Below are 15,106 nucleotides of genomic sequence, written 5' to 3' on the forward strand. Positions count from 1 at the left end.
ACAAATGAGCACTTTCAGAAATTGTATCCTTGTGCCTGTTTGACTTAGGTTATGTTTTAGTGCGTGCCAGAGGTTGACAATATCATTCTCAGAAACGGCAGCATCACAAAATACTTCTTTTCTTTTTTCATTGTTATATCTTGTTAAATGCTCACTATATTCAAAATGTATTTGACCAGCGCTGTGATATTGGAGATGCATCCAGAGGAAGTCTGTCTTCATATGCCTATATCCTAATGGTGTTATACTTCTTACAACAGAGAGATCCACCAGTAATCCCAGTTCTTCAAGAGGTAGGCTTTCAGGAAAATGTGCTTTGGAAGATTGGCTAGAGAATTATGTTTCTTTTCAGTTCATTTTGTATGTGAGGCCAGTTTTGACTCTTGTTTTTTTGGAGAGGAGTTGAAGTTGCAACTGCATATCTCCCATGCCACTTCACGGGTTCTGTCTTATCACACTGAGCCACTCTTCCAGCTTCTTCACACATCACAGGATTCCACTGCAGAAGGAATTAATGTGCTCCTCAGTATTAGTTTAAAAGCAGCATACATAATAATTGCACACAAGAGATTGTTTTGCTTTTCAGATGTGAAATATATGTGTGGGCAATCATTGTATTTGATGCTTTGCCTTGAGTAGCATATTAATTCCAACAGAGAAGTACTTTTTATGTCAGAACTTTTATTATCTGTGAAGCTGTTATAAATGAGGAAAAATGTGAGCATTCTCAAGCAAAGTAGTGCACGAAATGTTCTTTATCTTGATTATTTTTAAAAGTTAAAAATGGTAAGCTATTGATTTGAACTCCACCCAACCCTTAACCAAATTGAGGTGTCACAAACAGGTTTAGTGCAAGTCTCCTTTTGAGCATATATGGACTGCATTCCTGTCACCACTAAGTAATGTAATAATCATTTGCCTCCCTGCCCCCACTCCCACAATCTGGCATTGCAGGTCAAGGAAGGCATGTGTCCCAGCATTGTTTCAAAACTAACTATTAATGGTTTGCAAATACATCCATCTGTGCCCTAGTAACATTTTCTGTGATGTTTTCATCCTTTTCAAAAGAGAGAATACTTTCTGATTTTGGATTTGTTCATTACCCCCCCTCCCCTACCCCACCCCATCTTCTGCCTTTATTCTTCATGATGTTTTAGATATTTGATGGACAACAGATCCCTCAGAGAATGGTTGATGGGTGGAATGCTTTCTTCTTTGATGATACTGAAGAACTGGTAATGTTCTAATTCTGGAATAGTAATTGAGTTCTTAGGTGTAGTAGTATTATATCACAAGTACATATACATGCTTAATTATTATTTTTTTATAAGACCACCAGCAATATATTTGGCATTGCACAAATGAAAAACAAAACACCTTTCTGCAGAATCTGTTGGACAAGGGAAGGGTAAAGAAATGAAGAGCTGAAAGTCTCAGAAGTACAAAATTAGATAGTGGCAGCAAGAGCTTTAAAAAGTTGTAGAATTAGCATTTTGGCAACTGTTAAACAGGAAATGTGCCACTTTGGGTTTTGGTTACAGAAATAGCACAGGGCTATTTTTATTGCCAATCCCAGCATTCATCTTCAGCAAAACTGTTTGTAAGACTCTTCTACAAACAAATTTAACTTGTTGTACCCAGCTCATGTGTTCTGGTTTTTATAGACATCTGTTTGCTACTGAGAATAGGATGCTTGACTAGACATGTCTGTGGTTTCATCCAGCAAGGTGTTTCTTATGCTCTCATGCCTATTTACTCCTGATGATCACTAGTAAGCAAGATGCTCAGTCAACATATAGTGCAAAATGGAAGTGGGCTAGTCTTCTCTTTTCAATGCTTCTTATATCCAGTGAATTATCTGCCTCTGCAATGAGCACATTAAGAGAGGAAGTAGCCTTACCTGAACTTTCACAGGTAGAGAGTTTCCTATGAATGTAAAAGATGCTTTTATTCCTTTTCCCTGCTACCACATAGATGTACATTCAGGACGGCCCAGCTTTGCAATAGATAGATGCCACATACTTCACAATGTGTTACTTTGGAACCATCCCAAACTTAAAAGTATTATGTTCACAATAAAGTACTTTATCTGCTATAACTTTTATACAGAAAAACCGTTTACCTTCTCTTGGGAAAAACACAGAATCACTGGGAGAACTCTGGTTAGGGTTACTGCGATTTTACACTGAAGAGTTTGACTTCAAAGAATATGTCATCAGCATTCGTCAGAAGAAGCTGTTAACCACATTTGAGAAACAGTGGACGTCCAAATGCATCGCCATTGAAGGTACTTATGGAATATCTAACATAAAGGATATATCCCCCTGAAAGAATTTCTCACTTATAAGTGAACTTCTATTAATGTTAGTGAAAATGTTACTTGCCTGTCTTACTCCAGCAGTATTTGTTAACAGCAAAATTAAGTGCTGTTGGAATTTTTCCCCCTGCTCCTTTAATACTGTGTTTATTTCTTCTGTTCAGATCCTTTTGACTTGAATCATAACCTGGGTGCAGGAGTATCCAGAAAAAGTAAGACTTGAAAAATGTTCTATTCAGTGTTAATAAATTTCTAAAGTGACACTTCTTTAATTGCTTTTTTCTCTCCTTTCACAGTGACCAATTTCATAATGAAGGCATTAATCAATGGGAGAAAATTATTTGGTACTCCTTTCTATCCGGTGCTGGGAAGAGAAGCTGTAAGTTTTCTTATTTTGTAACTTGTACTTTTCTGCTGTGGTCACAAAGTACCTTTATTGCAGTTCTATGGGTCCTTTTGAGTACATGTAATTTAATTTCATAATTGGTTTAGTGATCTTGGTCATAATTGTTAATCAGTAGGACTGAAAACTCAAGGCTTAACAGTTAGGTCTTAACAGAACCCTAAAATATCAAGTTGGTTCTTTTACTTCCAAGATATATTACTTACATTTTGTGTATGTTTGTATTGGTGTTGAACAAACAACAGCAGGATATGAGAACTTCCACTTTTAGGACTGTGTTTAACACAGTTTCTCACAGCTTATCTTGCATAAACATGCAAGCATACACTGAATGTCTTACTCTTGGGCTCAGTTCTAATGAACTGTTGCTCCTCCTTTCCTCCCTCTCTGTCCTTCTTCCAGACACTTGAATTTCAAGTCATGTACCTCAGACAAATAGCTAAACCTCATGCATTCAATCCCAGGCTGCTAGTAAACAGTTGAGAATAGTGTAGAGTAAATGCTATCTTAGTTCCTCGTGACCACAATGATTAGGTTTTGCAAAACTTGAAAGTTTGTATTTAGTTGGTTTGTTAGGGTAAAATATATTGCTTGTTTCACTTACTTTGTATTTCTTGGAAAAATAAGGCTATAAAAAACCCTGTCTGGTATTATTACAAATATATTTTACAAGACTGTAAATATGAAAATATCAACCTTGTCTTTTGCCTTTTCTTCTTAATGAATGCCTTACTTAGTGAGATATGCAACTGCTGTTTCTCCCTCCTTTCCCCCCTGTTCCCCATTTCTCTTCAAAGAAAGTGAATACAGAGAGCTTGTAGGTAATAGCTTGTTTTCCCCCTTGTAGGAGTACTTTTTCAACTCTAAAGTATTGACTGATGGAGAACTGGCACCCAACGACAGGTGCTGCCGTGTCTGTGGCAAAATTGGTCATTACATGAAGGACTGCCCCAAAAAAAGGAGGTTGGGAAAATAAACACATGGCTAGTTTAAATTTTTTTATGCTGAATGCAAGAAAAGAGGAGAAAATAATTTCGTTTGCCTCAAGGAATGCACCTTACTCTCTTAAATTTTCTTTCAAAAACTGTTTTTAAGAAAATCACTTTATCTTTCCAATGAAGGAACTCATAACTAGGCAGAGGAGTTGGTGTAAAACAGTGCTAAGTATTCTAGTGAATTACTTACCACTTGTGTATTTTTTCCTGTGTTTTCATGAACAATACCATAAATGTTTTGTGCTTTGAAGGGCAAGTGCAGTGGCTACTTGCCTATGATAAAGCAAAGGGTATGGGAGGAACCATGTGTGGCAATTCAGAGCTGAGGTTAACTTGAGGGACCATTTGGGTCCTGTAGGCTTTGGATGAAATTGCAGCAAACAGTACATCTCATCTTTCCTCAGCTTACTGAGCAGTACAAACTTCCTTTGCACCATGCTGCAGTGGGTGGGAAGGGGTTGGATTATGCCCTGCTGACCTGCACTGGATTCTGACTGCCAAATGACACCCGCATCACTTTCCTTTTCTGCCCACTGCTTTGGTAGGTGGAAGACCCTATGATGGGATCTCACAGTGGCAGCTAACAAAAAGACCAGAAACATAGCTTTCTGGGTTCTGGGCTAAGCCAGCCAGAAATCCATTGCAATCCAAGCCAGCCCTGGGCCATCAGGGGCAGTGTGTGCACCAGCTTCAGACAGGTGCAACCATTATCCTGCCCCCCACCTTCTGCCCAGCTGGAATGTGCAGCAGCTCTGTAAAGCCACCGCCATGTTTTGGATGATGCGATTATCAGTTTTTTGTCCACACAGGGACATTGAAATGAATCTTAAGGCTTTGGCTGCCTTTTTGAAAGTCACACAGCTTCAAGGATACTTTTAAGAAATGCTTGCATACCTGTCCCCATTTAGAGTGAAGAAAAAGGAGAATGAGAGAGATGATGAAAAGGAAGTCAAGGAAGAAGACAGAGAGACTAGAGAAAAGAGATGTTTTATCTGTGGCGATGTGGGACATGTTCGAAGGGATTGTCCGGAATTTAAACAGTCAAGACAAAGAAGCAACGGTGCTCTCGGTAATGGAGCTTACTTCTGAGTAGATATGCATAGCACTGCACTGTTTGTCCTTTATTCCAGCCTTGCTACCCATGGTCCAGTCAGTGGAATTGTTTGCATTCCTGCTGACTGATGCAGGGTTTGCCTTCTATTCTTTAACTCTCTGGTTTTCAGCTGGTGGGTTGAGACACATTAGTGGGTCATAGCCTGATCCAAGGTGGGTCATAACAGGGGTAACACCACCATATGGTAAAATATTAAGAAATGGGTCTCAAAATGCATGTTTGGGTTAAAAGTGGGTCCATGGTATGAAAAGGTTGAAGATACCTGGTCTAACCCTATTCACAGGAGCCAATATTGCCTTCCTTGGACCTCTCTGGCAGAGGACATAGTTGCAATAGGTACAGCAAATAAAGTTTTGGCTGCATAAATAATTTTGTCTGCACATATCATTGCTTTGGACCACAGCCTATTGGTTTCTTAATCTGTATTAAACACATTCTTTACACTTTATCACTTAGGGACTCAGTTAGTCCGAAGCCTTGTAAACACTCAGCAAGTAACTGGATCAATTCAACAGCAAGTGGAAAGACCCTTACGTGCTAGACAGACATCAGAATGTGTAAGTTTCATTTGATTCGGTATTTCTGAATTAAATTTTATATAAGAAATCAATTTCAATTGTGTAAGTAATATAACAATAATGCTTGTGAAGTGTACTGCTGTAAAAAGGCCTCTGTAGAGTTCAGAAGTACAGATTCTTGCATATTTAAGGATTGAGGCAACAATTTAGAGCAAATGGAAGAGCCAATGAATTAAGATGCTATTGGTGACTGAAAATTAGTAGGACATTTTTAAAGTTACATGTTTTATTCCAGTGAGAGTTCAAGTGACTGTTTATCAGTGGTAGGGCTTGTTCTACAGAATGATTTTGTTCAGATGATAGTACCTTGCTTTAATAACCAAAATCTTTGGCCACACACAGTCCCTTTGTATGACCAAGGACACAGCCTAGGAAATTAACCATAGTTTCTGGTTTTATGAACCAGCAAACTATGGTTAAGAGCTTTTGAACAAGTCAAAATATAAAGCCAACTTCAAACTATATCTTAGATTGTTCTGAAGTTTGTAACTATAGTTCCCTGATTCAGATGAACTGTAAAATTGAAGTTGCAGGTAGGTAGCCGTGTTGGTCTGCCGTAGTTGAAACAAAATAAAAAAAATCCTTCCAGTAGCACCTTCGAGACCAACTAAGTTTGTTATTGGTATGCACACGAAAGCTCATACCAATAACAAACTTATTTGGTCTCGAAGGTGCTACTGGAAGGATTTTTTTTATTTTGTAAAATTGAAGTTAACAAAAATGTCCTGGATTCTTTGCTCCCCCAATGAAGTGAAGAACAAACAGCAAAGCTTGTTCATGTTTCATATATTAAGTTAAGGTCATCTGAACTCTCCGAGTGAATATGGTGAATCTGCTGTCAGTTAAACCTTATACTTTAACTCAGGCTTCCTCAAACTCGGCCCTCCAGATGTTTTTGGCCTACAACTCCCATGATCCCTAGCTAGCAGGGCCAGTGGTCAGGGATGATGGGGATTGTAGTCTCAAAAAACATCTGGACGGCCGAGGTTGAGGAAGCCTGCTTTAACTGAACTTGCAGTCATGAAGAATTTAGTTCTTCATAAAAAGTCCTCACAATGGATAGTCCAGCCCTATATGTAGCCTATCTCAACTCAAAGACAGTAGTTGAGTAAACCTAGAGCTCAAGAGACTCCTTTGTGAAGACTTTTTAGCATTAAGTGCTTAAATGGAACACTTAACTAACTCATGAACTAATACAAACTACATCCTTTTTTCCCCTCTCCAGTCTGATTCGCGTCAGTCATCTTACTCTCCACAGCCTCAGCAATTTACTCAGAATTCCTCTCCACCAACCTCCATTAACCAGACTCAGCCACAACCAATATCCCAGTCTAAGCATGCTCTGCAGCCCCAGCAAGGGGCACAACCACCCCACCAGGTCCAGCTGCCTTTGTTTAACTTTCCCCAATCTCCCCCAGGTCAGTATGCCACCTTGCCTAACCTGGGACTATTTCAGATGCACCCTCACCACCACCACCACCACCACCACCACCACCAAATCCAACTTCCTAACACCTCGTGGCCTGTTATTCACTCTGCACCGGGTAATCCTCCTCACGCGGCAAATGTTCCTTTTTCTGTGAGGGCTGGCAGTAGCAGCAGCCCGCCCAATAACCAGAGCAGCGTAAGCCTGAATGATCCCAGTATCATCTTTGCACAGCCTGCTGCCAGGCCTGTAGGAATCCCCAGCAGTACTCATGAGGGACACTGGCACAACCCTGTGACTCTAAGCTCACTGGTGAACAATGGCACGGTGGGGAACTCAGGTAACTCTCCTCTCTTGTCTCCTGTTTTGTACAAATACTGACAGTTTCTTTGCTTAACGTTTCTGAACCTGTTCATTCTGACTATGCTGTATATTCTGGGGTGCAGATGAGGAACCTTTTAGGAAAAAGATGAATCACCATGTATTTGCTTAGGCTACATAAAAAGTGGGTTGGGTTTGGAAGGCTGTTTTCATAGCATCTGACAAGTTATTTAAAGAGATAATAGTTTGAGCTTTCTGTCAAGAAACTTTGATTCCAAATCCGAGCCTGAACTTCAATAGCGATGGGCTTCAAAGAGTTCTGTGCATCAGCAGAAAGAACTTCTGCCAGTTTCCTTTTGAGCTGCGTCCCTTTGTGCTGCGTTTAATACTGTGCTTCAGGAGCAGTTTGAGGTGTGTGTGTGTCAAGGAAAAGGACCTCAGTGTATGAGCAGAACATTAAGTACAGCCCTTTGGATCCCATCCAAGCTAATTAGAAACCCTGCACCACCTTTCCTTAAAAGATCAGTGTATTCTGAGGCTCAGTTTGAGCCAGGGCCAGAAACTAGCTTTCAGTGCTAGGACCTCAAAAAATGAATGGTAATAAAAGCGCCTCTAATAGAGTACCTGTCCTTTACTCCTGCAGAACCGCAACAGTATCACCATCACTTAGTGAATAATGTAAAATGGAGCAGATTGTCTCCTGTTGGTTTTACATGACTCTTTAATTTTAATTTTCAATTAAATTTATATTCCACCCCATACCCGCAGATCTTCAAGTGCTTCTATTGTATTTCTTATCCATGTATGCATATTTAAGATTGCTTTCTGCATGCAGAAGGGAACTACGCATTATAGCACCATGAGCTCTTGCAGCTCAGCAGCAATGGATACTTTTAGTCTATTCATAGCTCCTTGGGTCCAAAATCATCTTGTACAAGCAGAAAGGCACTTCCACAGGGGAGCCCTTCTAAATTCTTCTGATTTCCCTTTCCTAGTGCAGCTGCCCATGTCCCATCCCATGCTGTTCCAGAGGGCCCAAAAATAAAATTAAGTAAAGAGAAACATAATTTAAAAAAAATACTCGTTACTGCTGTGCATTTTGCTTTGCAGGTTGGTGATTTCAAATACAGTAATCTTTTCTCTCCTTTTCATTTTTGAATGAAAACTAGATCAGGGCTTCCCAGGACAGTTTGGTAAAGCGAACCCTCCTCCTCCTCCTGTTCCTTGGGACCATGGCACCCCAGCCCATTTTCCTCTCCTGCGAGGGACGTGGCCTTACAATATTTCTCCGAACTACATGCAGCAGGGAAATGCCAGCTATCCATTGAATAAACCTTTCTACCCTCAAGGTAGTATCTTCATGAAGCAACTTTCTCACCTTTCTGCTATTATTTTTATTGGTTTTGGTTTTAGTTGTTGTGATAAGAACAGGTCTCCTAGGAACAGCTGTTGTGCTAGTGCAATGTCATACTGGGCTCTCACTCAAAAGATCTTTTCTAGGTTGCTTGTCTATAAAAAGCTGCAGTCTTTTCTGAATTTACCTGTCTGTATATCAACTGTCAATGTATCTGTATAACAACCACTTCCACTTCCATTCTTTGCTGTGCACTGTCTGTTCTCTGCCTGTTTAATAGGAAAAGAATTCATTGGTTTAACTAAATGTGAACCTGCTGGTGCAAGTAGATATCCCAGATACCAAGCTTTAGGGGCGTCTTATGAAGCTCCTACCTTGAGGTGGAAAACCTGTGGTCCCCTAACTCACATCACCCTTGAGGATCGGCCATGTTGGCTGAGGGTGATGGGAGTTTGCATCCAACAATATCTGGAGAACCACTGTTCTTTCACCCTTGCATTTTTTTGTTCCATCTTGATAGTCATGCCTCGGTCCACAAGTATTTCGGCCTATTTCTTTTCCATAAGTGCCCCTTTCTGCTGTTAAACTTGCAGGAGTTTAAAAACTCAACCTAAATGTTAAATTGGATTTGGATAGTTTCTGCTAAAATAATTGTAACCTATTTTCTTTCAGCTGGCTTACTGATGCAGAACAACCAGCGGTTTTCACTTCTGTCCCAAGGACACCCACACTTGAACATGAATTTCATTCAGCAGAAAAAATGAAGTTTAATTAAGGGGATGGGAAGAAATCAGGTTCTGGATTCAAATCTTATTGCAACATGTTTAGATAAGAGATTATTTAAAACTGTTTTTAACTGTATCATTTGTACATAGATATAAAATATAGTTTTTACCAGTATCACAAGAAGTGATACAAATGTCATCTATTTTATTACCCTATTTTTAAGGGGAACTGTGTTTTATTTTATCTTGATAAACTGTAAAGAGAGTTTTTAAAATTAAGTTGTTTATTTTCTATTAGCTTTATCATACTTTGGTTCAGACTTTATATCTATTGTTCTAAAAAGAAATTAGAAAGGGATTTCATGTGTTAAAGATTGTCATTTCTTTACAGAACAATGTAGTGCCAAAAACTTTTTAAAAGGAAAAAAATAAAATTGCAAAATTAGAAATCATAAGTAGAATTTTTCATTTGTATACACAGCTGGATTCTGTTAAGCCTTTTTAAAGTACTGCAGACTACGGTGAAATAGTATCTTGGACTCCATATAATTGGCATCTAAATATATAAACTTCACAAAGTTTTACAAGTCTTCATATAGTGTTGGTGAGCATTTATCCAAAAAAGAAAGGAAGCCTCATGCTTGTGAAACTCATATATTTCCCCTTTGAAATTCCTGTGCAATTAGATTACTAGTCATTCCTTGCCCAGCATCTGTGCCCAAAGGAACATGGTCCCCAACAAAAAAAAATAAGTGTTCGGACAACTCCCCATTTACGCGAGGGTTATGTTCCAGAGCACTGAGCATTTAAGTGAAATCGCATATATTGGGAACACAATTGAAAAACCTGCAAACACCACAATCACTCGTTCCAAACCTCCTTGCTCAAACTCCAACTGGTCACCGGCCTAAAGGATCAGTGCAAAGGCTCCTGGGATTGCACTTGCAAAGGCTCCTGGAATTCATAGACACTGTTTTCACACTATTATGGCTGCTTTGCCCCCTTTCATGCCACCTCTGGGTTAACCCCTCTATTGTGCCATCATTTTCATTTAATTCTTGGTTAGGGGATGGGGGAAGATTGCCCGGAGGTGTTGTCTAGACATACAGGGTTATACTATTGGGAGAAAGAAAGGTGCAAGTATCTTAAATCACAACACTGCATTCCAACCTTTTGAAAATTAAGCTCATCAGTACTTGTTGAAGCATCCTTGAATAATAATTAGTTACACAGCACATTTGTTCTGCAGCTTGTTTATCAAAGATTTTAATGAAGTTACAATAGTACTTTCCTGCTTGCCCCACACCTGAGGTAATTCTCTACAGAATTATGTACATTTTTGAACAGCTTGTTGGCTGATAAAATTATGAGTTACATAAAAATTGTTATACAAATACTCCAAAAGCAAGAGTTTCATAATAGGTTTCACAATGAATTTAAACAATTCATTGTGCCTTGCTCTTATATAGTTTTAAGCAAGTACGGGCTGTCAAAAGAATTTTTTACACAACATTTAGGGAAAAAACATATGAACATACACTGAATGAATGTCCCCTCAAGTTAAACAAAGAATATTATGTTGTCAAAGAAAACGTTGTGAATACAAAAATGATTAGCTGTCACAGCAGCTTCTACCCATCCTGATGCCTGATATCTACAAGAAAAGAAGTGGTGGCTCAGATTCTTGAACTCTCTAGGTTCATTCATTTCCCCGACGACTCTTCTTATGGCTCTTTTTAGATCTGAAAGAAGAACAAAAGCAACTCACTGTTCAGTTGATACTCAGGAAGAAATAAATTGAACATGTAGTGATAAATTCACCTCTGGATATTAATACAGTGATTATGATAATCACAAGAGTCCTAAAAATATCTTTCCAAGATACATACAATCTATCTTGAATTCATAGATGATACAAAAAAGTTGTTGGCGGATAACAAAACCTAGCAAGAAATCTGTAAGCAAGACCTCTTATAACAATATCATTTAAAAGTAATATGAAATATGTACCTTTCTGGGGACTTGGAATGACTTCGATGTCTATGGCTACGATGATGCCCTGCTGAGACAAGATACAAATTCTTTACTTTTATTTCATTCTCTACAGAAGATTCCTCCTGAATGTAACATCAAGTAAAGCAGAGCGGTAATAGGGGATTCAATCAATTTTAACTTCGTTAGGGGCTTGAATCCTAGTTTCTGTGAGTAAAACTCTCAAGGGTGCTCCAGAATAATGTCGTATGTGGCACCAAGGGCAGCAATGGAAAGGAATAATTTCACTTCCATGAACAGAGATGGAACTGAGTATCCAAGCCATCATATTATAAACAGATTGCCCCCCCATACTGGTAGAAATGGGAAAGTAAATTAACAGATGCCAGAAAGCCACCTACAACTCCCTCTCCCCAAAATAAAATTACCTGGAGATTTAGATCTTGATCTGTGGCGTCTTTCCCTAGATCTACTTCGGTGTCGCCTTGGGCTCTTGCTGCGATGCCTTTCCCGACGTGGTGATGGACTATAGGGACACAGGTTATTAGTATAAAGTTCACACAATTTATTTATTTTAAAATCAGCTTGATAATTTAGTAAGTCTCCTACCTTCTCCTCTTCGGGGATCGGCTTCTCCTAACGGAAGGGGGGGAAAGAAATGTTAGTCTGACAATAGTTTTAGGTACAGCATTAAGTTGGTTAAAAGTATTTTGCTGGCTCCAAATATGTTACCTTCTAGGAGATCTGCTTCGGCTTCTTCTGTAACGCAGAGTTGGAGATCTGCGGGGTTTGTCTAGATCCCTGTAGCCTCTTCTCCTGTGATCAGGTGAGGGAACTCGCTCCATCTGAAAATATTGCAAGCAAAGCATTCTGGGGAAAAAACCCTTATGTTCAATGCAACATCTCTAAAATGAACTTTTAAAAAAGATTTTACAGAAGGACAAAGGACTCAATGCTCCTTTAAAAAAAGGTTCTAGGAGTAAAATAAAGCTTGGACAGTCTTCTGATCTTCCTTTTGTAGAACGACAGAACTGAACAATTAAGAATAAAATAACAATAGCTAAGGCCAGTTCTAAAGCTCTTTAGCAATATGAGCACCACATAAGAAATGCTTTCTTGCGCTATGTAAAGTCAATATGTCAGTACTCATATGTCACTATGTAAAGTCAATATGCCAGTACTCTTGTTATAGAAGAGGCCCTCAGGGGAGCTACATAAATGTTCAACCTTTTCATCCTCCTCTTCCTCCTCCTCACTGGACTCCACATCATCCATATCTTCTTCCAAAGCGCTAATTCGTGGTTCCAGTTGTTCAGCCTCTTCTAGGACATATCGTTTCTAATAATGAATGAATGAATTTTGTGTCAGCCATTGGCCATAGCAATAAAACAACAATACGATATACAAAGACTAGAAATAAAAAGTCAATTATATAAAATGCATTTTAGGGTTTTGAATCAATAGTCAAATAGTGGATCTTATTCTGATTGCTCTAGCTAAAAAGCTTGCAACCTTTGCTGTCACCTGCTCATCTTGAATTGTTTCTAATAATAATAATAATAACAACAACCAACATTTCTCAATGGAAGCAATACACATTTGGAGGACATAGGGTTGAATCACAAAGGTCTTGTTTTTCCAAATTTAGACTTGGTTGCCCCCTCCAATCATTATATTCTGATGTGTAGTATTTTAGGGTTGATTCATATTTTTATTGTTAGCATGTTACAAGCCATTACACACCTGTAGTCTAGGTAAAATGACATCACAAACTCGCTCATCATGGAGCAGTTGATCAATAAACTCATCCACGTGCATTAGTTCAAACTCTGGAAAAAATATTTTAGAGAGCATCACTACAATATCTACAATAAAAAAATTAAAATGGGTATGGCTGAAGATCAAATAAACATCGAACAATTTAGTCCTATTTTCCAAACAATAACCACAGTATAAAAGGAGTAGAAATATTGCAGTTAATATTTTATGGATACTGTGCTTCTTGGTCGCAAAACAATAGTTCCTTACAAAGCAGATAATTTAAGAAGTGTTAATTAAGACTATAACATCAAGACTCCTACACAACATATTCCACAGATGCTATCTACATTGGTAAAATTGATTAAATACCACCCAACTTAATGACTGCTTTGTTGATGGGCAGGAGCTGACTAGATAAATTATAAAACTGAGCCACTTACCCCCATTTCTATTTTGGCTTTTTATTTTTCGATAATCATTGTACAAAGGTTCTAGGTATTTGTAGCAATCTATAGCAGTGCCAGTCAGTCTCATGTACAATGCACCCAGCAATCTTACATACCTAAAAATTAGCAAACACAAAAATAGCAATTTAGAATTATTATTACTCTTCCAAATAAAGTCATTGGAATACATGCTCTCAGCTCAGAATTTGAAACTATACCCAAAAATTTTCATTAATGTAACCTTCATGTACCACATAGCAGATTCTAGGTGCAGGAAAAATTAGAGAGGTACAATGGCAACAAGATTACCTCCAAACAGGCAAAACATTTGTATCATAGAAGAATCCTTCTGTGAGTCCTGACTAAAGAAACTTGCACAGTAAGGGTAATGACTTAAGAAATGAGTAGATGTAGAGATGAGAGCCGTCTAACGTGAATCTGAACACCATAAAGGCTTTTGCTAATAATTGGAAACCACAGCTCTAGACTACTTCTCTAGCTATTTTCTCTTACTTGAAATCTTCGTTCTTTATAAATTCAACAATGATATCCTTTTCAGGCTGTATCTGCAGCATCTTCAAAGTCAAGCACAAGAATGGTGTAGGCTTGATATTTCCTCCATAAACTCCACCAGTGTATCTCAGTTCCATGGCTTTATCCACCACCAGTTCAGCTATGAAAGGAATCATATGAAAAGGCACTCAGATTCAGAATTTAGAGCAAGACCCATTGCTCATGTTTAAGCTGAAAGTTGTATTTTTAGGAAGGTTTACTGTTACTAGAGAATTTGCTACCAGAAAATACTATGATGGTGATGGAACTTTAAACATGCATAGGATTTGGATTCTTAATAAGTGTTCAAATGACTGCTGCCAGCCCAAGCTTTCAATACTTCAGGTATTACCTCAAGTGGTTCGATCACCAGTTAAAAATATTAATAGGCGACTGCTTTTTCCCCGGTGGGTACGCATGCCCCTAAACGTTTTGTGAATCTAAGTTTGGCCTCACTGAGATGCAGCCAGTATATCATTATGAGTAGGAAAATGAGGGTACCCCTAAACATTTTTATTTTTAGGGGGGGAAGCACTGATAGGTGATATAAGGGAAACTAACTTATAACACTGGTTAGTCCAGCATCTTCTGGCCCTGGATGAAGGGGTGGCATACAAATGTAGCCACTTATGAAATACACAGCGTGGTTGTACAGCTTTTGTGCCCTCGTTTCACCCGCCTCTCCCCCGATGTGTAGCTTCCAAACTGCTCCACCAAAGTGGCAGGTATTCCCCAACTTCCCCACACGGAGTGAGCCCCTCCTCCTCCACCCCCAGCTACCTAGACGCCCTAGGCCTCACCTGTGAGGCCGAAGCACTCCTCCTTCCAATACTTGGATTCATAGATGCGAGTGCGGATGATTTTCTCCACCAGGTATTGAGGGTTAGTGCCGTGGATGCTGTGCGCGTCCTTCACTGTCCGGTTTGCCATAGCCGAAGTCCGGCCCGGCACGAACCCGTCCGCGTAGAGGCCTGGCGAGAGAGGAGGGGGAAACAGAGGAGGGGAGACAAAGGAAGTACCGGACCAGCGCACCGAGAGACGCGTTCCCCCCTTTTTCACTTCCGCTTGGGGGTTCACTTCCTCTAGAGGCGGGCTCCCGCACCTACAGTGGTTTCCGGCCTG

The 15,106-nt window shown here is 39.3% G+C and overlaps 2 protein-coding genes across 4 annotated transcripts in view; one reads left to right on the forward strand and one right to left on the reverse strand.

Moving 5' to 3' along the window:
• The window catches only part of TUT4 (terminal uridylyl transferase 4), a 33,630-nt gene extending 23,942 nt beyond the window's left edge, over positions 1 to 9,688 (forward strand). For both annotated transcript variants that reach the window (XM_053392438.1, XM_053392437.1), the window contains 11 exons: positions 180 to 293; positions 1,158 to 1,235; positions 2,110 to 2,287; positions 2,482 to 2,529; positions 2,614 to 2,696; positions 3,568 to 3,683; positions 4,624 to 4,784; positions 5,286 to 5,386; positions 6,633 to 7,173; positions 8,324 to 8,503; positions 9,181 to 9,688. In XM_053392438.1, coding sequence (XP_053248413.1) covers positions 180 to 293; positions 1,158 to 1,235; positions 2,110 to 2,287; positions 2,482 to 2,529; positions 2,614 to 2,696; positions 3,568 to 3,683; positions 4,624 to 4,784; positions 5,286 to 5,386; positions 6,633 to 7,173; positions 8,324 to 8,503; positions 9,181 to 9,272 — 1,692 coding nt within the window. In that variant the 3' untranslated portion in view covers positions 9,273 to 9,688. The remainder of the gene's footprint in view (positions 1 to 179; positions 294 to 1,157; positions 1,236 to 2,109; positions 2,288 to 2,481; positions 2,530 to 2,613; positions 2,697 to 3,567; positions 3,684 to 4,623; positions 4,785 to 5,285; positions 5,387 to 6,632; positions 7,174 to 8,323; positions 8,504 to 9,180) is intronic.
• A 58-nt stretch (positions 9,689 to 9,746) lies between these two features.
• On the reverse strand, positions 9,747 to 15,032 carry PRPF38A (pre-mRNA processing factor 38A). 2 transcript variants are annotated; one of them, XM_053392443.1, is made up of 10 exons: positions 14,785 to 15,032; positions 13,946 to 14,105; positions 13,427 to 13,548; positions 12,969 to 13,054; positions 12,453 to 12,563; positions 11,958 to 12,070; positions 11,835 to 11,861; positions 11,654 to 11,751; positions 11,244 to 11,292; positions 9,747 to 10,975 (listed from the first exon to the last, which is right to left on the reverse strand). In XM_053392443.1, the coding sequence occupies exons 1-10, from the start codon at positions 14,912 to 14,914 to the stop codon at positions 10,933 to 10,935; spliced, it is 939 nt and encodes a 312-aa protein (XP_053248418.1). In that variant the 5' UTR covers positions 14,915 to 15,032; the 3' UTR covers positions 9,747 to 10,932. The 2 variants fall into 2 exon arrangements, with proteins under 2 accessions (XP_053248418.1, XP_053248417.1); XM_053392442.1 differs by having other exon boundaries at positions 11,244 to 11,295.
• Between the last annotated feature and the right edge of the window lie 74 nt (positions 15,033 to 15,106).

This window comes from Podarcis raffonei, chromosome 6, assembly GCF_027172205.1.
Source record: "Podarcis raffonei isolate rPodRaf1 chromosome 6, rPodRaf1.pri, whole genome shotgun sequence".
Lineage (NCBI taxonomy): Eukaryota > Metazoa > Chordata > Lepidosauria > Squamata > Lacertidae > Podarcis > Podarcis raffonei.